This window comes from Peromyscus leucopus, chromosome 19 (assembly GCF_004664715.2).
Source record: "Peromyscus leucopus breed LL Stock chromosome 19, UCI_PerLeu_2.1, whole genome shotgun sequence".
NCBI lineage: Eukaryota > Metazoa > Chordata > Mammalia > Rodentia > Cricetidae > Peromyscus > Peromyscus leucopus.
Window position 1 is genome coordinate 55,334,424 of NC_051079.1, and position 22,645 is coordinate 55,357,068.

The 22,645-nt window shown below is 40.1% G+C and overlaps 1 protein-coding gene and 1 non-coding gene across 5 annotated transcripts in view; one reads left to right on the forward strand and one right to left on the reverse strand.

Moving 5' to 3' along the window:
* Positions 1 to 22,645, forward strand: part of Cep192 (centrosomal protein 192) — an 85,714-nt gene that overhangs the window by 34,621 nt on the left and 28,448 nt on the right. For all 4 annotated transcript variants that reach the window (XM_028864656.1, XM_028864657.1, XM_028864658.2 and 1 more), the window contains 14 exons: positions 862 to 992; positions 4,386 to 5,208; positions 5,298 to 5,415; positions 9,052 to 9,220; positions 11,361 to 12,267; positions 13,458 to 13,606; positions 16,743 to 16,973; positions 18,515 to 18,640; positions 18,821 to 18,964; positions 19,089 to 19,149; positions 19,694 to 19,833; positions 19,932 to 20,024; positions 20,594 to 20,712; positions 21,795 to 21,971. In XM_028864656.1, the coding sequence (XP_028720489.1) occupies positions 862 to 992; positions 4,386 to 5,208; positions 5,298 to 5,415; positions 9,052 to 9,220; positions 11,361 to 12,267; positions 13,458 to 13,606; positions 16,743 to 16,973; positions 18,515 to 18,640; positions 18,821 to 18,964; positions 19,089 to 19,149; positions 19,694 to 19,833; positions 19,932 to 20,024; positions 20,594 to 20,712; positions 21,795 to 21,971 (3,388 nt within the window). The remainder of the gene's footprint in view (positions 1 to 861; positions 993 to 4,385; positions 5,209 to 5,297; positions 5,416 to 9,051; positions 9,221 to 11,360; positions 12,268 to 13,457; positions 13,607 to 16,742; positions 16,974 to 18,514; positions 18,641 to 18,820; positions 18,965 to 19,088; positions 19,150 to 19,693; positions 19,834 to 19,931; positions 20,025 to 20,593; positions 20,713 to 21,794; positions 21,972 to 22,645) is intronic.
* On the reverse strand, positions 3,382 to 3,487 carry LOC114690218. Its single transcript, XR_003734050.1, has one exon. It is a non-coding gene; the product is annotated as a U6 spliceosomal RNA (small nuclear RNA).

The following is a 22,645-nucleotide window of genomic DNA, read 5'->3' on the forward strand; positions in this document are numbered from 1 at the left end:
CCTGCAATATCTATGGAAAGTTTGGGGTTTTTTTTTTTTTTTTTTTTTTTTTTTTTTTTTTTGAGACAGAGTTTCTCTCTGTATCCCTGGTTGACCTGGACTCACTCTGTAGACCAGGCTGGCCTTGAACTCAGATATGCTAAAGGTGTGTATCATCATTCCTGGTTAATAGAAAATATTCTGTTAGACTTTCTTGGTTAGCCAAGTTGTTGAGCAATTCCTCTTTGATAACCCAATGTCTTTTGCTGCAAGAATATGAAGTTGAATAATATGTGGTCCATTCTACTTAAAATTTTACTATTTTATTTTATATGTATGGTTGTTTTGTCTTACACATGTTTGTGTACCACGTGCATGCCTAGTGCCTGTGGAGACCAGAAAATGGCATTAGATCCTCTAGAACTAGAGTTATAGATAATTGTGAACTGCCATGTGGGTGCCAAGGATTGAATCCAGTGCTGTAAATCATTGAACCATCTCTGTAAACCAAGATGTGTTCCATTCTTAAAGAGCCTGTGTTCCAAAACAGGACTTAGGATAAAGGGCCCGTGTGTGTAGTTAATTAATTTTTTATCATTCTGAAGAAGTGTATAATTTTGAACTCAGTATTTGAAGCCAAAATACATTAAATTAGTTTTTGTGAATATTTGTAGGGAAGATTAAAATTCAGAGATTTCCATCAAAGCCTGTTTTTTGTCTAGATGTCTATCATTTAAGCAGTCTTACTGAGGACAACTTATGTTTGCAGCACAAAGATACTTTCCTTGACAATTAATCATTTTGACTGGTACTTTTCTTATTTCAGATTATTTATGAGGGGTAATACATGCCTTTAAGCTGACTATTGTTTATCTTCTATAGGAAATTTAAATGAACAGTCCCAGACACAGCTAAGTGAAGGATCAGTTACACTTCAGGCTGAAGAACTGCCGAGTACATCACAGGTGGATGAAAATGATGTGACACTAACTGCTAACAAAAGCAAGACAGAGGTAGCTTAAGCTTTTCCTAAAGGGATTCTTATATTATCTTGATAATGGCTTTCAAATAAGATGGACCAAGGACACTTGTGAAAAATTTATGGCCTGATTTTCCTGGCTTCAATTTTGTTACAGTGTCCTTTAAATGAGAAACATTTTAAAAATCAATTTATAATGTACATACAGAAGAATATATAAAACAACTTATAATGAATAAGTTATTACAATTTGTGTGTCCCAGATGAAGAAAAAGAACAGTGTGATGTATGCATACACGGTTTGTTCTTCCTGTCTGATGTGTTACGTCCTTCTTGACTTGGCCAGTAGGAAGTCTGTCAACTTCTACCTCCAGAACCAAAAAAAAAAAAAAAATTGCCAATAATTCAGAATTCTTTTTTTCCCCCCAGAGCTGAGGACCAAACCCAGGGCTAAATCCCCAACCCCTCAGAATTCTTTTTTAAAACCTTTTCTAAACAGTACTTATTACTAGTGTCCAGGATATTATATAAAGGAAACTATGTAGTGTGTCCCTTTTCTTTGAATGCTTTTGCTTCAGCTTTTACTCAGGAGAGGAATGTGATAGAAGGTCATTTTACTTCTTATGCTCTATTCTATGACATGAATGCTAGTGAATGTGTGTTGTAAACAACCTAGTGCCACTGATGGTTCACACATGTTTGTGGCTTACACTGCAGTGCCTTTGGCCTAGTGTTTGGAGTAGATGCCCCAACATAGGTGTCTATTTTCCTAATATGCGCATTTATCTAGTGGTATGAATTTTCCAGAGAACACAGTTTTTGCTGAAACCTGTGTTTTGTCTTTCATTTCATGTTTTGATCCATCATATTTTCACTATTCAGTTTTCTTCCTTACCCCCCAGTCTACTTGTATCAACACTTTTCCCCCTCTCTCCTGCCCGTCCTCCTTCCTCACCCCCCTCCTGTATCAACACTTTTCCCCTCTCTCCTGCCCGTCCTCCTTCCTCACCCCCCAGTCTGCCTGTATCAACACTTTCTCCCTCTCTCCTGCCCGTCCTCCTTCCTCACCCCCCAGTCTGCCTGTATCAACACTTTTCCCCTCTCTCCTGCCCGTCCTCCTTCCTCACCCCCAGTCTACCTGTATCAACACTTTCCCCCTATCTCCTGCCCGTCCTCCTTCCTCACCCCCCAGTCTGCCTGTATCAACACTTTCTCCCTCTCTCCTGCCCGTCCTCCTTTCTGTTCTGGCTGTGCTGGAGATTGAACCCATGGCCTCACACATATTTAGGCAAGCATTCTTCTACTGATTGATATCCCTTATCCCTGGTCAATATATTTTCTGATTCTTTAGGCCCATGAATTTTTGCCTTTTGAAAAAAATTATCTCTTAGTTTTCAAGCATTTATGAGATTTTCCAGATTTTTAAAAATTATTATTATTTTAAATTATTAATTATTTTTAATTATATGTATGTGAGGGTAGGGACTGAACATATGTGCGTGGGTACCTACTCCTGGACTTGGAGTTGTGGGCATTTGTGAATCACCTGGCGTAGGTGCTGGGAACTGAACTCAGGTCCTTTGTCAGAACAACACATGCTCTTATCCACTGAGCTGTCTTTCCAGATTTTAAAATATTTGGTTTTAGATTAATTGTTCTGTGTTCAAGATTTTTGCTCTTAGTCATTTGAATTTTACCAAGACATATATTAAATGGATCTGGATTTGTTCAGTTTTAAAAATGCATTTTGTTCACTTGAAGGGAACACCTGTTGTATAACTATTGCCTGCTTTTGTTTTTGTTTCATTAATGTGAACTTCGTTAAACAAGAATGCTAAAGTTGACTGCGTGTTAAAATTATTTTGCTATTCCTTCAGTCATTTAGGATTTAATACCACCCACTGTGACTGTATGTTTGTCTGTTACTCATTATGAGTCTGTTTTTGCTTTACATTTTTTGAGGCTATAGTTTTAGGTCTATATAAATCAAATTTGTTGGGCTAATTAACTTTTATCGTTTTTTTACGTCTCTCTATTCCTGTGATTATTTTTACCCCTAAGGTTGGTATCAACCATGTAAATAGAAACTTTTTTCCCTACGGTTGTGTTGTCATGCAGTGTTTTACCCATGACGTTTTTATAGTTAAGAACAACACAATTATTTATCTGTGTTCCTCAGAGGACAGCTTGTAGGAGTCAGTTCTCTCCTGCTGTGTGCCGTGCGCGTCTCCAGGTATTGAATGTAGGTCATCAGGCTTGGCGGCAATTGCCTTTACCCACTGAGCTATCTTGCTGGCCCTTTACTTTTAACCTTCCCTCCTTATTTTGGATGCTTCTCATTTAAGAATATAGAAAGAGACTTATTTTTTTTAAATCAGTTTCACAGCCTTTGTACATTTCTTTTTTCTTTTATTTATTATTTTTAAAATATGGAGCGCTTCACGAATATGTGTGTCATCCTTGCGCAGGGGCCATGCTCATCTTCTCTGCATCGTTCCAGTTTTAGTCTGTGTGCGTCGAAGCGAGCACTGGACTTTCTTTTATGCAGCCACTAGCCCATGACCATTTGAATCTTTCCTCTTACTTGTTGCTTGTTTCCTCTGATCTTTATTCTTTTCCTTTGGGTAGTCTGGGTTGTATTTTATATGATTGTGTTTTCTTTTTTCCATTAATCTCATATATTTTTTTCTGTATTAGTGATTATCCAAGAAATTATGACCATCTCCTTGATTGACAGTTTTCTTTTCTTTCTTTTCTTCTTTCTTCCATCTATCCTTCCTTTCTTCCATCTACCTTTCTTCCTCCTTCCCTTCCCCCCTTCCTCCCTCCCTTCCTTCCTTCCTATTTGCTTGTTTGTTTGAGACAGTGTCTCTTGTAGCCCAGGCTGCCTTGAACCCATGCATAACTGAGAATAGCTATTCTCCTGATCCTCCTGCCTGTACTTCCCATGTGGAGCTTATAGACGTGTGCCAGCACACTGAGCAAAGGGGGTGCTGTGAAATATGCTGTTGGTTCCGGTGGCTCTCAGCAGGACGTTAGCACTGCCTAGCCTGTTGTCGCCAGAGGTAGATGTTTTAATGTGTTTACCGTAAATAGTAATTTATAGTTTTTGCTATTGGACCCATCTCAGTTTTATACTGTGGTTCCCATTATGTTTTTCTGTGCCCAATTTATAAATTAAGTTTTATCATAAGTATGTATGTTGTTTAGGAATGGAATAAGCATAGTGTGTGTGTGTGTCTGTCTGTCTGTCTGTCTGTCTGTGCGTCCGTGTGTAGTTTGGTGTGCTGTCTGTGCTTTCAGGCATCCACTAGGAACATAGATAGCCCTTGAATAAGAGAAGACTACACTAAATAAAGATTAGACTAATCTGTACGTGTCCTTGTCAGTAGAGGGAGTTATTTAATAAACATTTTCTTCTGTCTAGGACACTTTCTGCATTACTAACAGACTTGAAGACCACCAGACCACACTGTCTGGCGGTGGAGATTCTGTACTGAGAATAAGCACCATTGCTTCAGCTATTGCAGATGTGTCCGTGAGTACCAATCCTGCCCAGCTTGTTGCCATGATGAAGGCACTTACCAATAAAAGAAGAGGCCAGACTTTTCAGGATGATGATACACAAGAGGACTGTTCCACCATGTCTCATTTCCTAATTAATGATGTGGACAAAAGTAATAGATCCAATGCGTTTGATATGGAGAAATACCTTACAAAAACAGAAATTGGTAGCTGTGAAGGGGCACGGGAGCCGTTTTCGGGAGCCGGCACATCCGACATTTGGGATGTATGTTTGCCCAAACAGCAGACTCTTCAAGACGTCAGTATGGTGAATGCTGCTGCTACTAATACAAGGGAACCTAAAGGAGATTCAGCAGCTATTTTCTATGGTAAAAATACAGAGAGTGAGACTCAAGAATTACTCAGAACAATAACCTCTTCAAATTCGGTTCTTACAAACAAGAGAGAGAATAGAGACACAGCCACAGGGAGGAAGACATGCTCCATTGACAAATTACCAGATGTGCAGAACAATGAGAAAGCTGCCTCGGTTTGCATTCCAACACCCAGTAGTTACTCATCAGTAAGGGACCCCAGAGTATCATGCCTTCACCTTTTAGAAGAATGTGAAGAAATAAAAGATAATAGAGAACACCAGAGGAAAAAGGAATGTGTCAGTGAGACAAGCAGCAGTGACAAGCATGTCACTTTTGAAGAAGATTATAGAGTCTTATTTAAAAGTGTTGGTAAGTATCAGTGATCCATCGCATGTAAATTGTGTGGGTTTTGTTATTGTTGTTTTCTGTTCTTATTGGAGAATACACCTTTGTAATAGATGTGAAAAATGCCTTTCCCAAGAGTGGTGGATCTGGCTTTGAAGAGCAAGGGAGCTTCAGACTGTCTACTTCACCACTCAGCCATTCTTCTAGTGAGATTTCTGGAAGCTTATCAGGGTAAGTGCTTACTTAACTTTATTTTTGTTTATTTCCATTATTTGAGGATTTCATACAGGCATATAATATGTTTTGATTAGATATATCCCACCTTGATTATTAAGTTTTAAAAACTTGTGCTATATATAGGAAAATTAAATTGTAAAAAAATCATAAAAGAGGAAAAATCATTTTTAGGTTCATCTCTTTTTGTTGTTGTTGTTTTTGTTTGTTTTGCTTTTTTTTTTTTTTTAGACAGGGTTTCTCTGTAGCCCCGGCTGCTCTGGAACTCACTTTGTAAACCAGACTGGCCTCAGACTCAGAGATGCACCTGCCTCTGCCTCCTGAGTGCTGGAATTAAAGGTGTGCACCACCACCATTGCCTGGCTAGGTTCATCTCTTAAAGGCTGTCACTAAAATACCTTTTCAGTTTTTTTACTTTTTATTTTTTGAAATAAGGTCTCTGTGCGTGGCCTTGAATTCAACTGAGATCCACCTGCCTCCATCTCCCCAGTGCCATTGTTTCCCACCGTATCTTATACTGAGAAAGGATCTTTGACAGTCTGCAGCTCACCCGTTTTTCTATTCAAGCCAGGAAGCTTCGAGTACAAGCCCCTTAGATTCTCCTCTCTCCAGTCCCCTGCTGTCGGTGTAGATACACACTGCCCCAGCTGCTGGACTTGTCTGTTTGCTCTTGTTGTTTTCTTTACCTGGGTACTGGGCATTCAAACTCAGTTCCTCAGGATTGGCTCTCAGCCCTTTACCCACTGAATCATCTCTCCAGATCCTATATTCTGCTTCTTTTTTTTTTTTTTTTTTTTTTAAGATTTATTTATTATGCATGCAGTGTTCTGTCTGCACATATCCCTGCAGACCAGAAGAGGGAGCCAGATCTCATTACAGATGGTTGTGAGCCACCATGTGGTTGCTGGGAATTGAACTCAGGACCTTTAGCAGAACAAGCAGTGCTTTTAACCTCTGAGCCATCTCTCCAGCCCATATTCTGCTTTTCCTTTTCTGTTTAAAAAAAAAAAAAAAAAAAAAAAGAAATCCAACATGAAAAGTAGTAATATTTCAGAATGCATAATGGGCTTGCTTTAGTTTCCTTTCTCTTGCTGTGATGAAACACCAGGACCAAAAGCAACTTAGGGGAGGAAAAAGTTTATTGCCGCTTACACTGCCAGGTCACAGTCCATCACTGAGAGACATCAGGGCAGGAACTCAAGGCAGGAACCTTGTGAATGCTGCTTGATGACTTGCTCTCTGATTGAAAGAGTCATGCTTAGCTAGCCTTCATAATACAGTCCATGCCTAGGGATGATGCCACTCAAGACAGCCAAGGAAATCCCACACTCATATGTCCACATATCTGATAAAGACAGTTAAGACTTTTTCAGGTGATTCTAGGCTGTGTCAAGTTGACAGTTTAATGCTAACCAGGATAGGACTTTCATGGTTTATTTAGTCTTTCTAGTATCGTTTAGTATATTATTTATGTTTTACTATCTTTTAATCGTGTGTATGAGTATTTTGCCCACATACATGTAAGTGTTCCATGTGTGTGCCTGGTGTCTGAGGAGGCCAGAAGACATTGGATCCCCTGTGGAGTTACAGACAGTTGTGAGCCGCCATGTGGGTGCTGGGAATTGAATCCAGGTTCTCTGCAAGAACAGCCAGTGTTCTTAACCTCTGGGCCATCTCTCCAGCCCCATGTTTTGCTATTTTAATAACATAGAAATGAATAATTTTAAAAAAATTTTTAATTCTGCAAATGTTCTCTTTTTGTGGCTTCATAAGATATCAGGCAGGTGCATCTTGAAAGTTTTAAATGAACAAATTTGAGTAGTTACTGAAATGATTGAAAATGTTATGGTTTAGAAAATAGTTGATTTCAGAACTATCTACTAACTTTCCCAAGTTGCCTCTTTTTTAGCTGTGTGAATTTAGGCATTATTTCTAAAAAATATTTTTCCTGCTTCATTGCCTTCTGCCCTTAGGAGGGAACTCTATGATACACTTGTGGAATATATTCTTAGAATTACATGTATTTGTGTGTATATGGAGCATGCATAGGTGTCTGTGATTGTACTCACACTCATGAAGATGCATATACTTCAGTGCCTCTTTAGAGGTCAGAGGAGAGAGCCTGTAGGAGTTGGTTTTCTCTCTCCTTCCACTGTGTGATTCCTGGGACTCAACACGGTCTCCGTAGGCTGAGGTGTTGAGCTTGCTTCTTTTTTCCCAGATCTGGCTGGAGGCCCTGATGGTTGCTGAAAAACACAATACGCTAGAAGTAACACCTGTGTGTGTGTGTGTGTGTGTGTGTGTGTGTGTGTGTGTGTGTGTCTGGTAAATAGATGTGGGTTCCATCTCAAAGGCTGTTTTTTTTCATTTTGCTTTTTTATGTATTTTTTGTATTGGTACTAGGAATTGATACCTAGGTCTTTGGGCATGATCTGCCACTGTTTAGCCTTCATCTATTGAATTTTGTTTTTGTTTTTGTTTTACTTAATATATTGTAAATATCTTTCTGAGCCAGAGCATAGTATTCAGCAGCAAGGTTTGGAGTTTTTGTTTTTGTTATATGTTAGCAATGCTAACAAGCCTTCTGCGACTGAGCTGTATTCTCAGCCCTAACAGCACGGTTTAGAGTGGTTAAAGAGTGTTTTCCTGCATGCTCGTGCCATGTAGTAGTTTCTCTTGTATGGCGTTTGAGCTTCCTACTTTATTATCAATAAATTTACCTTTTATGAAGTGTTTTTATTTCTCAATTTTTTTTTCTTTCTGGGTGAATTTCTCAGGTATAGAATATTTGAGTCAATGAGCTTTTTCTAGGTGCTGCTTAATTGCTCAGCCAAAAGTTACTCACTTTACTTTTTGATTAGTAGTACATGGCATTTTATTGCTTATCTACATAATGTTTTTTGACGCTTTTGCTCTTTGAGGATAGGGATTTTATAAAAAAAAAAAAAAAATATATATATATATATATATATATATATATTATTTTACAATACCATTCAGTTCTACATATCAGCCATGGGTTCCCCTATTCTCCCCCCTCCCACCCCCTCCCCTACCCCCAGCCTACCCACCATTCCCACCTCCTCCAGAACAAGTCCTCTCCCGAGGACTGCGATCAACCTGGTAGACTCAGTCCAGGCAGGTCCAGTCCCTTCCTCCCAGACTGAGCCAAGTGTCCCTGCATTTTTTTTTTTTTAAAGATTTATTTATTTATTATGTATGCAGAAGAGGGCGCCAGATCTCACTGTACAAGGTTGTGAGCCACCATGTGGTTGCTGGGAATTGAACTCAGGACCTCTGGAAGAGCAGCCAGTGCTCTTAACCTCTGAGCCATCTCTCCAGCCCAAGGATAGGGATTTTTTAAAGTGGTTTTATTAACTGCTATATATCAGATACTCAGTAAATTTTTATTGGATGAATAATTGTTATGTGTCTGTATATGGTGTTTACTAATGAAAAGGAGACAACTTTTTTTTAACGGTATCTACGAAGTAGCTCCTCTTGTAGAAATGTAATTGATTATTTTAATTAAAGATGGTAAGTTTGTGGTTGAGTTACTTCAAGCTTATAGATAGACAGTTGTGGTCATTTTCTTACACAGATTCTAACACCATGCTCCTCGTTTTCTTCCAGGTGTGCTCTAGAGACTCTTGATTTAGTTCATCCCCAGAAGCCCCACTCAGAGTGTGGGTTGTCAGAGTTGACATGTTCCCATGCTGATCTGAGCAGGCTGACATATGTGTCTGAACGGGAAAGTACTTTTCCTGTCACAGCTGCTGATGAAAGCTCCGAGGGCCACAAGGTGGGTGCCACTTCAAGACCAAAAGTGTTAGTGATGTTTGACTCAAACTGGAATCCTGGCCTCTTTAACTTCTATGTTGCTGTTCTGTATCTTTAGAATGAATTCATGTATGTATATATTTGTACTTAAGTCTTTACATTGACTCTTGCCCACTTCAAAAAGAAGCATCTGGCTGGGCAGTGGTGGCACACACCTTTAATCCCAGCACTCAGGAGGCAGATCCAGGTGGATTTCTGTGAGTTCAAGGCCAGCCTGGTCTACAGAGTGAGATCCAGCACAGGCAGAGCTACACAGAGAAACCCTGTCTCGAAAAAACAAAAAACAAAAAACAAACAAACAAAAAAAAGAAGCATCTTTGACCAAGGATGAGAGCAGCATTGATTTACAGGTGTAAACCTAAATATTTAGGAGCTAGACTGGAGGGATAGGATAGCTCAGCTGTTAAAGGCTAGGCTCACAACCAAAAATACATATTTAGGAGATACTTTGACTACATGTGCTTTTAGCAAAACAGTAGTAGGTTCCCCTAGGGTCGATGACCTCCCTAGCCATGGACTTTTGACCAGGTTTACAGTGTCAGGCATGAGTTCCTTCCCATGGAGCAACTCTCAAATGCAGTCAGAAAGCAGTTGGTTACCCCAGTACTAATCATGCCACTATTGCCCAGTGAGTGCATCTCTCTTGGCAGATCAGTATTGTAGCATGCATGGTCCAACACTGTGTAAGTCCATTGATAGCTTTTCTCCTCCTGTGGTAGTTGTGAAGGATAGCTAGCAGGGAGGAAATTTTTGGGTCAGGTCCAGCTTGATTTCCCTATGCTCTGCAACCAGAGTGTGCTGTGTCTTTAATAGGTTCTTACCATTTAGTTCTGGTGAGTAGCCAAGAGCAGTGGCAGTAGCCTTTGTTGTTTTGGGGGTCTTTAGGAACTTTCTGACCATTAGCTCATAGGGAGGTACTCTATACCTGGCACTGGAATTTCTACACCCATATCTTCTAGGTACCTCCGTTCAAACTCCTTTTAAAACTTACATTTTTAATTAGCTTACAGGTACTGGGGTTCCATGAGGCTTCTTGTTATATAGCCTTAGTTTAAATTAACCCACTCCTGTCCCCCATACCCTGAGTCTGTTTTCTTAGCATAGTGTTGAACTGCTGAATGATGGGGCCTGCTGCTTTCTTGGATTACTAGCCCTCTTTAGTCCTATTTTCTTCACCTTTGTGAAGGCTTGTGGCATGAAGTTAGTGCTTGTCACTTAGTAATTAAAGCCTGAGGACATATATTCTCTGTTTACTTTATCTTTCTTTCTTTTTTTTTGAGACAGGGTTTCTCTGTGTAACCTTGGCTGTCCTGGAACTCACTCTGTAGACCAGGCTGGCCTTAAACTCACAGAGATCCACCTGCCTCTGCCTCTCAAATACTGGAATTAAAGGTGTGCACCACCACCACTTGGCTTATATCTTTGTTTCTAAAACTTTGGTTCAGTATAAACTTCCAGTATAAACTTATAAACTGAACAAACAAAAATCATAAATGGAGTTAAGTGTGCTCTTGTGTGTGCTAGTTCTAGACTGTTCATCTCCCAGGTCTATAGCTGTCACTCTTCACGGTTGTACATTATAAAGAAATAATAAAAAATGAACCATAACATCTTTAGAAATTGGAAAAAGCTTAGTACTCAAAACATCATATATTCCTATCATATTTAGTTATAGTGTAGACCAATAATGGACATGGGAGGGTCTGGGAGCTGGCTTTGTACTGACTCTAACCTCATGTCCGTATCATTTGATAGCTTGTCTGCCCTTACATTTTTATTTACTAATTTATATTATTTTATAAAGTTTACAAAGAATCCTTTAATTTGAAAAATGTTAGCTGACTTTGGTTCTTTACTGAAATGTTTTAGATGCTATTGGTGTTTACCTGTTATTTCCCTCCTACCATAAGACTTTTATAAAGTGGGTGCAGTTTTCATGTATAAGCCTGCATTTCATATTTGCAGTTATTTTCCTTTGTATACTCTGTGTTTCAGGACACCATGTAGATTTCATGTTATTTGAGATTTATACCAGCATTGTTTGAATCTCTTATATTTGTCTAATCTATGAATTATTAAAAAACAAAATTTGTCATCCTTAGAGCGATCTCACCAGTGAGTTGAGCACCACAGTTGTTGGAGTCAGTCCAACTCCATCAGAGGAGCGAACTGTGGAGAAGCTAAGAGACAAAGTTCCAGGTCAGAGTGCAGAAAAAGCAGCAGTGCCTCGTATTGTCCGGCTTGAGTCTCATTTAGGAAAAGTGACAGAAACTCCTTCTCTGAGTAGTGGATTTGAAGATGGAGACCCTAATTTTACAGCAAGTCAAGATATTTCTTCCAAAAGTGAAGATCACTTGGAAGCCAGTAAGGTAGATTCAACATCTGGCCCCAGTGAACAGAACCTGATTGGCCAGGCTCTCCTGAGCAAGCCAGGTCTGAGCCACCGGTCTGGGCCAGCCTTACCAAGCCTCCCTGTATTGAGCCAGAAAGCTGTGGACCAAGGTCAAAGGTTAATGTCTACTGGTCTGTCAACTGCCAGCAGTGAATCCAGCAGCCAGATTCCTAATCTGGGCAGCTCTGCAAACCAGCACAATCCTACTCCCCACATCTCAGCTCATGCTTCTGTTGCTCAGGTGCAGAACCAGCCTGCTCTGTGCCCTGCACTCTGGACTGGACATTCTCTCTACACAGCTCCTGTGGCCCAGCAGTATTTGGGAGCAGTCCCTTCATCTGGGAATGCCACCTTGCCTCAGTGCCACGCAGGCATGCAGGTCTTTGGGATTTCAGGATGTTCTTCTTACCCTCCTGTTGCACCAGAACATACGGCTTCCGGGATGTGTTTAGGACCAAATCTTGCCTCTGGAATGATGGGTCCCTCTTCTCTTTATAACCTGTGTCCTACTGCTGGACAGCAGAACTTGCTGAATACAGCAAAGCCATTTACTGTGCAGTCTGTTGGTACAAACTATGAAACTGAACCATGGGACTCAGGGATGATGTCTGGATTTGGTAAGATGACTTTTCTTGTCATAGTTTTGTTCTGTAAAGTTTTGTTCTGTTGCATTTTCACAAATGGGTCCACAAAGCTAGTTTGTTCCAAAGAAACATTGGTTGAAATGAATTATTTTTGTAATTTTTAAGATTTATCTATGTGTGTCTATGAATGTCTGCACACATACATGTGCAAGTGCCTATGGAGGCTGAAGGAGGGTGTTGAATTTCTTGGGGGCTGGAGTTGCAGGTGGCTGTGGGCCACCTTATACAGGTGCTGGGATTTGAACTTAGGTTGTCATTATTGAGCAACAAGTTCTCTTAACTGCTGAGCCATTTCTCTTTTATTTTATTTGTCCTTTTTTTAAAAATCAGGACCCTGATTGGCCTCACTCATACTTACTATGTAGGGAAAACGACCTTTAAGCTTTTGATCCTCCCAAGTGCTAGGATTATAGGTGAGCTTTCTTACAAGCTCTTCTTTCGTCTTTTATTGAGGCATCAGAATGTTTCTATGAAGGGGTTACTGAACTTGGCTTAGAACAGCAGTAAGCTGTATGCTGATAGTTTTCTGGGTCTTTGTCCTGATGTTTCTTTTCCTCTGCACTTGATTTTTGCTATTCTTTTACTTAGGAAATGTCCTCTTCCGGATCATTTCCCAGAACGGGCTACCTTCCCTTGGTGCTTCAGGGTGTGGTGTGATGATAGTGAGGAGCAGAACTCTGCTCTCACCCACAGCATGCTTTCCCTGATGACAGACATCGGCTCATTGGAGCTAGGGATTGTACACAGAGGCCACCAGAATGGGAGGAGGAGGAGGGAGGGGGGAGATAGTGCTGTGAAGTCACTAGCCAGGCACACCTGGGAGAAGCCTCTGGAGCTTCTCTTCACAGCTGTCAGTGGCTTCAACTTGGGCGAGAGAAGGGGCATGATAGCAACAACAAAGATTTGATTTGCTGTAGATTCTGATTCGATTGGCTTCACTTACATTGCAGTGTTGGTTTTTCTCAGAGCTGTAGAGAAGAGACAGAAACTGTTGTTGGCAGCTCCCACTGAGACTTGTGATGTCAAGGACTCTTACACTTCTGGGCATTTTTTCTGTAGATCGTGGGTATAATGGGACACTCCTGTGTAAGGGTTTCCTTTTAACCAGTAGTCCTTTTGGTCAGATGTTTAGTGCAACTTCCATTTGACTTTGTCTTATGCAGGGAATGCCAGAGTCCCTGAGGAACTGAGGTTTCCTCACGCTTGCTGTGTCGGGATTGCTTCTCAGACCCTCCTGAGTGTCCTCAACCCAACCGACCGTTGGCTACAAGTCAGCATCAGAGTCCTCAGTATCTGTGTGGATGGCGAGAAGGTGAGTTGTCTGTCTGTCTCACTGGGCGTCACCGGTGCACTTCAGCAAAGCACTTGACTTCCTTTTACTCCCCGTTTAAAATAATAGTTCATTCTTTGATAATTTAGTATGTACATGCTATGTATTTTGTTTCCCTTTTCCCTAACTACTCCTAGGTCCACCCCCTTTTTTTCTTCCTTTTTCTAACTGATTAAATTGTTCTTTTGAAAGTTTTATTTTTTTTTTAAGATTTATTTATTTTTATGTATGTGAGTGTTTGCCCACAAGTGTGTAGTGCCCACAGAGGTCAGAAGAGGGTGTCAGATCCCTTGGACCTGGAGTTGTAGACAGCTTTGAGCTGTCATGTAGGTGCTTGGAACTGAACCTGAGTCTGCTGCAGGAGTGTTCTTAGCCTCAGAGACATCATTCCAGCCCCACTTTTGGGAAGTTTTTTTAGGGGCATGCCTGGAAGATAGTATTTTTTCAGCCTTTCTTCCAACTTCCAGCTTTTACATTTTCTCTGCTCCCTTTTTCTCAGTGTTCCCTGAGTCTTAGAGGGATTGGTACAAATGACCTCTCTGTTTAGGGCCGAGAACTCAGCTGTCTTTTATTCTTAGCTCCTTGAGCAGCCAACAGTCTTTTCATTCATCATTGTCCCCCTGCCAAGAAGAGTGTCTCTAAGACCGAGGATAGCGTTTGTCTTTGGATTTAAACCTACATATTTGGCATATAGTTTGGTATCACGTTGGTTTAGCAGACAGTAGTAGTGAGTTTCCCCAGGAGGACTCATGTCCTCCTGCAGTCATGAGTTTAGCTGGTTCACAGCACCTGGTTTGAATGCCTTCTGTTAAGCGAGCCTCAGCTCCGATCTGAAAGTGGTTGTTACCTGCCAACAGTCATGCCGCTGTTGCGTGAGTGGCCGGCCACATCTTGAGCTTGTGCTCAAGTGCCTTTACCCACGAAACCGTCTTACTGGCCTCCTTTCTGTTTCTGTTTCTTTTTTTTAAACAGACTTCCTATGTAGCCACACCTGGTCTGCAGCTTGCTGTCTAGATCAGACTGCCCTTGATTTTTTCTGTGGTCATCCTTTGTGTCCACCTTCCAAGTACTAGAATTACAGGCACATGCCACCGTGCTGGCTTTTTCACTCCCTTGTTTATGTCTAGTCTGTTCACATCTCTCTAACACACACAGAAACACAAATAAGATTCTTTTTCCCCGTTTATAAACGGTGGGGATGTGCAGAGCCATTGCATACAGCAGACACATGCACTGCTGCAATCAATCCCTTTGGTTTGTTTGTTCTGAGGCTGGGTCTCCTGTAACTCAGGGCAGCTCAGACTTGCTAAGTAGCCAAGGACTCGTGATCCCCTCTTCTCACCTCTGAAGTGCTGGGATTAATATGTAGACATGACTATGCCCAGCTTTTTTTTTTTTTTTTTTCTTTTTTTTCCAATTTTTGTTGCTCTTATAGGATTTGGTAGTTACCCAAATGAACAATTTTGGAATGGGGTCTTTTTTGTTGTTGTTGTTTTCTGGACGGGTTTTTTTGTTTGAGCTTGTCCTGGACTGATCTGTCAGCTGACTAACTCTAGAGATCGCCTGTCTCCGAGTGCAGGATCAAAGGTCTTTTTTAAGCCCCTTGTTGTTGTAGTGTTTTCAGTGTAAGACATGAAATCTGAATATTTTACATTTTGTATCAGCTTTAATATTTATTAATCATTATTATTTATATATAAAGCCATGTTATTTTGCCTTTAGCACAGTAAGTTCCTGGATTTAATAAATACTGTTGACTATAAGCTATTGTCATGTATCAAGAAAAGACAAAAGAACTAAGTTACTTATTTGGACCAAGTCTTCATTTGGAAAGAGGAATAATATTAATCTGTTATTTTTATTATATGATCTTTTGAAATCCATGGAAACAATAGCTTTAATGTTTAGCAAGGATCTCCCATGATCAACTACAGTTGCTCTCAGAGACTGTAAATTTTTCTTCACTCTGGTGGCCATGTGAAGTTGTGAGTAGGGAGGGTAGGGAGCAGGGTCAGTAACTCCTGCTGTGACAGGTCCAGGCTTTGTGACTGCTGCTTGTCAGCCAACACAGAATGGTTTTATTCCCTTTCTCCTCCCAACATCCTGGTAAAATAATATTGTCTCCATCTTAGTTTCTTTTCCTGTTGCTGTGATAAAATATTCTTGACATCAACAGTGGAGAAAGGGTTTACTCTGATTCACAGTCCAAGAGTATAGGCCGTCACTGCATTGAAATCAAGGCAATCAGAGCTTGAAGCAGCTGGCTACATCATAGTCACAACCAGCAACCGAAGAGCATTGGATGCCTGCTGCTACTCCACTCCCTCTCTCCACATGCAGTCCAGGATCCCAGCTAGGGAATGGCACCACTCACAGTGGGTGGGTCTTCCCACTGCAAGTCAAGCAATCCAGATCATCCCCACAGGCGTGTCCAGAGGCCCGGCTCCCAGGGGATTGTAGATATTGTAGTTGACAGTTAACGTTCTCCATCACTTCTCTGCTGTCTCTTATTTTCCACACTTTCCCATCTGTTACCAGATCATTAAATGAGATAAAAATAAAAACTGGAGGAAGGCATTGTGGGTTGAAGGTAGGATTTGACACAGCATATAGAACTAGAAATCATCCTAGACAGGTTTCTAGGGCTGTGAAGTACTTCTGTGTTCAGTGTTCTTTTTAGAAGAGTGAGGGTCTAGGTAAATATGTTTGTTCATTTTAAAATCTGCTAGGAGTGGACACAGTCTGTATGTAGTGAGAATTACTTATTTATTTTTTGCTTATTTGTGTGGGTGGGTGTATGCCACAACACAGGTGTGGAGGTCAACTTGTGGGCGTTGGTTTTCTCCTTTACCATGAGTTCCAGGGTTCAAACTCAGGCAGTCAAGTTTGGCATCAAGTACCTTTTACTTAAAAGCCATCTCACCAGCCATCAAAAAGCGTTTTGCTTTTGGATTGGTGATACTTTTCATATAATGAGTTATAAGAGTAGAGTATTTTTTTTTAACATGCAACAAAGGTCTAGATTTCCTAGTTTGACTGGGAAAAGGAATCTTAAACTAGATGATTAGCCTTGAAAGGTAGAGCCATTTCTAACATACTATCTTGCTCTTATTTATAGGTGGATCTTTCAACACAAACGTGTTTAGTTTTCAAGAATAAAGTTGTTATAAGACCTCACGCCACAGAAGAGATAAAAATTCTTTTTATACCCACAAATCCTGGAATTTTCAGATGTACGTTTAGTGTTGCTTCATGGCCATTTTCAGCAGATGCTGATACAGTAGTGCAAGCAGAAGCTTTGGGGAACAGAGTCACCCTCACTGCTATTGCCGAAAGCCCTGTCATCGAGGTAACTCTGTAAATTAGTGTCATTGGCTACAGAAGGAATTTGTGGGCAGATGTACCCCAGTGTTTGAAGCTAAATCTTAGCTGTTTCTTAAAATTTTTTTTTCAGTTTTATTTGCTTTTATGTGTATGAGTGTATGTCTGCATGTACATATGTGTGCCACATGTGTGCCTGTGGTAGTCAGTGTGAACTAGGCGTTAGAGTTGTCTTCTTCGACGGCTGGAACTGAGAACTGGGCCATTCTTTCATCCCTTTTATTTAAAGCCTGTTCTGACCAGTGCTAATCTTTCTATGGCATCTTTTGTTAATGGATTCCAATTTCTTTAACATCTTTTTGTTACAATGTCTCTTTATTCAGCCCAAAATTTTTCTTCCTTTCATGTGTCCTCAGTACCCCGAGAGCATCCTGTGGAAATGCAAAGAAGGCGTGCACGGCTCTGTGAGTCTCAGTTGGAGCTCCATGCCAGTGCTGGTGTGGCCTAGACTCAAGTCTTGCAACATCTTTCCAAATGTCCCCATCCCTGGGAAGGTCCCCTGTTGTTTTTTGAACACAGGGTAGTTTTTCAGATGTTTTGTTTGTTTTTGTTCTTAAATATTCTTAGAAAGGACACTGCATTCCGGGACTTTATGTATGGCGTTTTCGTTCTCTTCCAACTTTGCCCTGCCCACAAGGAGCCTGAAATTTACTACCTTTGGAAAGTGTCAAACCTCAACTATCTTGGGGGTTAATTTGGACCCCTGACCTTCATTGGCCATTATAGAATTCAGCTCCTACTTGCTAATATGTCTTTGCTTTCCTTGTAGTTGCATAAACTATGAGAATTTATGTGTTTTAAATATTGTGTAAAATTTCACATGTGTGGCTATCAGGGTGAGTCTGTTAGATTCTCTCCAGTGTTTAAAGACATAGCAGTCTGAGCCGGGCGGTGGTGGCGCACGCCTTTAATCCCAGCACTCGGGAGGCAGAGGCAGGCGGATCTCTGTGAGTTCGAGGCCAGCCTGGTCTACAGAGTGAGATCCAGGACAGGCACAAAGATACATAGAGAAACCCTGTCTCGAAAAAACAAAAAAAAAAAAAGACATAGCAGTCTGACACATAGTACACACTTATCTTTACCCTTTGATATGCCTGTTTGGCATCATTTTAAATACTGTTTTTGTATCAGACTGAATATGAAATAGACCAAGATCTTCATGAAGTTGTGAAAGGAATTAAGGAATTAAAAGTCTAATGATAGGATTAATTAAGAGGAGATTTATGTTTTATAAAACGATTGGCTTCAACTTAAGATCTCATAGTGTTTGCAAAGTTGCAGTAGCCACTTTGCCTTGTTCTATATATAGTATAGTTGAGTACTTAGCCTGCTTTAAAAGAAGACTTAACACAGTTTTATAGACAGCAATAAAATAAAATAGAAGGGGAAGACCTAGGTCTAAGTTTACCTGTCATGCGGACTCTGAACTGTTGCTAAAAGAAGCACATAGCTAAGATAGTCACTAATAATAGACTGCTTTATGTCACTCAGTCCTTTTTTCATACTTAGGTAGAAACGGAAAAGAGAGGTGTTCTGGATTTTGGTGACTTGACCTATGACGGCTGGAAAGCTCTCCCACTCAAGCTAATAAACAAGACACATGCTACTGTGCCAATCAGACTGATTATTAATGCTGTAAGTACTAACCTAGAATTTCTAAGAGACTGCCTACAGAATATAGTGATTTGAAATGATAGGCAATGCTAATAGCCTTGGTTAATTTTTCCTTGTAAAAGTAAATTATATTGCTAAAGAGCCTATTAGCAAATGTACTGCTATGACTTTGCTGAAACGGACTTTTCTGTTTCTAAACAGAATGCCTTAGCCTGGCGCTGCTTCACGTTTTCCAAAGAACCCATCCACGCGTCTCTGAAAGCCGCTCCTTACTCTGATGTGATTCCTCAGCTGGTGTCCCCATCCGTAGTCAGTCAGGTGATGCCTGCCAGTTACGATGGACAGGTAAGTTGGGTCAGTTTAACAAAACTGCTTTAGAAGTAAAGAACAAGTTCCCAACTACTTTTAGCTCATTGGGATTTCAGTCTTAACATCAATATACATTAAAATTTTGTTTTTCATTTAATAGGATCCAGAATTTCTGATAGTTTGGGTTATTTTCCATAGCCCAAAGAAACTCCTTACTTCAGGTATCATATTTTTTTTTTTGAATTATCCTATTCTGTAATTAAACTTCAGATTTATAGTTTATTTTTTTGTTAATTGACAATATTTTGGGTCATTGTCAAAGATTTTATGTTTGGAAATGGAGAAGGTGGTATGATATTGGGGCTAAACCTATGGAAGTGTAGGTGGTCTAAGCAAGTCCCGCAGAAAACCCATTTCCTCTCTGCTTGTCTCTAGTCAGTCATACCTAGGTTTGGATTGTTTTAAAAGTCTGAACTAGCTTGTCTTTTCTTTTTAATTAATTTATTATTATTATTATTGTGTACGTGTGTGGGCATTTGTGTGATGGTCACTAGACAGTTTTATGAAGTTGGTTTTCTCCTTCTGCCTTTCCGTGGATTCTGAGGGTCACACTTGGGTCATTCTTGCACTACAAGCACCTTTTGCCCGCTAAGCCATCTCCCTGGCCCCTGAATTTTCTTTGAATCCCTGGGGACATCCTTTTGGATAACTGGTGAAATCTGGGATTAACTATCTGTTTACTAAAGTAAAAGTAAACTTTTATAGAAATTCTAGGCTCAGCAGAAGAGTTCCTGGCCAGAGTGGATATAGAAGTTGACAGCCCAAACCCTATACCAGTTCTTAGAAGTGTGGACCTCCGAGCAAGAGCAGGAATAGCTAGGATTCATGCCCCCAGGGACTTACAGGTATCCTCATCTTCTCTCTGTCCTTACTCTGTGATGTTCTGGTTGATAGTTCTTTAATTGTAATTACTTTTTTAATGCATCTTTATCCTACCCCACAGACTATGTATTTGTTGGCCGATGTAAATTCCTCAACAAAGCAGCCCTTGCCTTTGAAAAATGCTGGGAATATTGAAGTTTACCTAGATATCAAGGTAAGAACTTTTGAAAGAGTGTAGTATTTCTGATGGCTCCTGTCCTGGCAGCCTTGTTGGGATGTTGTGAGGATTGAGCTGGGAATCACCGAGAGTGTTGTGAAGATCGAGAGTCACACTAGTGTATGCTTGGTTATTGTTGAAGCCTTGGATGTAAGAAATTCTTGAATAGTTCCTTAGAAGTTTGTGTGGCATCTGTGGGTGTGTAGAAGTGGAAAAGAGTAGTCTGCATATAGAGGTTTTATTTCTGAGATCCAGTTGGAGATGGGGTAGGAAAAAAGATCTGAAAATGGAAAAGGAAGGAACTATCCTTTTGAAAAGGAGTAAGAGGGATGGTAGTGGTGCGCACACCTTTAATCTCAGCATTTGAGAGGCAGATCTCTATGAGTTTGAGGTCAGTCTGGTCTATAGAGAGAGTTCCAGGACAGCCAGGGCTACTACATACACAAAGAAACTCTGTCTCGAAAAACAAAAAAGCAAACAAAAACAAACACAAATTTAAAAAATAGCATAGAAAAGCACAGAATACAAGAAAACATGCTTGCATGAGTTAAGTTGTAATTTCTTAGGTTGCAGAACAAGGAAGTCAGTTTTCAGTGGAACCAGAGAGTCTGTTTCTTAAACCTGGAGAAGAACATGAAGTTACAGTTTCATTTACACCAAAGGATCCCAAAGCATATGAAGAAAGGTAATATGAAAATATTTATAATGACCACTTGCTTAGATATTTTTCACTCATGTACGGACACCTGTTTTACTTCACCTAATGTATGAAATAATGATACAGCTGTGCTTTAATCTTTTCAGTTAGCATATATGTGTACACACACACACTTACATGTATATATATGTATATATATAAATGTATGTATGTATGTGTACATATGTAATTTGTATTGTCACTGTTGTGTGTACGATGTGTGTGGTATGGGTGTTACATGCCATGGCCCATGTGTGGAGATCAGAGGACAATTCTCAGTAGTTGTTTTCCCTTCCACCATGGGCTTGGGCATCAAATTCACATCCTCAGGCCTGCTCAGCAAGAGCTTTTACCCACTGGCCCATCTTTTTTGTTAGTAAAATGCTTCTCTTAATCCAACTGAATCAAAGTTAAGTTGCTGTTTTCTGATATATTCTGATAAAAGTAAATAATAAAGCATGAATTATGGTATTCCTCTTTAATTTTTTTCTTCCAGAAAATTTTTACTTTGGTTTTTTATTTATTGCTTTACAATTCTTCCCCGGTCTCTTCCAGGATCTGTGACTTTGACATCTAAGCCATAAGTAACTTTCAATCAGAATATTGTTGTTGTTGTGTTTGAACCCGACTGCATGGAGCTAGCTTAGTATATGTCCAGAAGCACCCTCCCAGGCCCCCACTGCTTGTCCCCAGCGTGGAGTGTAGAATGCCTACATCTAGTTAGCTCATTACGAGACTCTTGAAAGAACGGACACTAGTTGAAGTACTTGTTTAAGCCTCAAGTGCTTTTCCTCAACCCTGTGCTGACTTCTTCTGCGACCTTCAGCTCTTCCAAATTCCTCATGAAGAGAGCCCTGTGAAACTTCTCTTGTGCTATGCCGTGTAGACATTATTGTGATCATTACTTCTTTTGTGTTTGCTTTCCCTGAAGTGTTGTAAGCCTTTGAGATAGAAATGCTGGGTTTTCTTCATAGACTCAGTCTCTCGGACAAAGGTTGTGGATAGGATATAGTTAATTGGCAAAGGAACTGACTATGGAACACTCAACTTGTATTTTCTTCTTTGGTTAGGATCCTGAAAATATTTGTGCAGCCCTTAGGACCTCAGTATGAGGTAGTGTTAAAAGGTGAAGTCATTTCTTCTGGGAGTAAACCTCTACCACCTGGACCTCACTGCTCAGAGACTCCATTGATTCTGTCCAATAAGCAGTTTCTGACTTGGGGAGGTATCCCTCTCGGCAGGACACAGTGAGTATTCACAGCAGCCATCAAGAGTACTGAGATTTTGTTGTCCAGTTACCTAAGGTTGTTCTCTCAGGTGTTAAATATGACTGTATTATTCTCTTTAGATTGGAGATAAAGCTGTCATATATTTGCTTAATCTTCATATGATAAGAGTAAATTTAAAAAATTTATAATGTCTCATTTTTAAAATGCATCTCAAACTGCCTTTTATTTTCTTAGGCTTTTTGGTGAGTTCTCTGTTGGTTAAGCATTTAGAATATGAGGGCTCCTTTTATGGAAAGGCAGAGAGAAGGTAATTGAGGCACTGTATCTTGTTTAGGGAGATTGCAATCTAGTTGATAAATTCTTAGGACAAACTTCAAGTTAAGTGATAGTGGTCTTCATTTTTGTGCACAACAGGGATTTCTTATTTTGTATTAAGTGAAGAAAGGAATTAGTTTCTAAGATCTGGGGTTTTTCATACTAGCAACCTGCTATTTATATGTCCACTTTATTTATATTCTAATATCTTTAAAAAGTAAATTAACTCAGCATATTGCTGAAAAGACCACTTTGTATGAATGAGCTTGGTAGCTTTGACCTCTTGTTTCCCAGAGTCCAGCCCCTTTAAAGATTTGACACCCCCCCACACACACAAGTGCGTGTGTGTGTGTGTGTGTGTATATATATATATATAT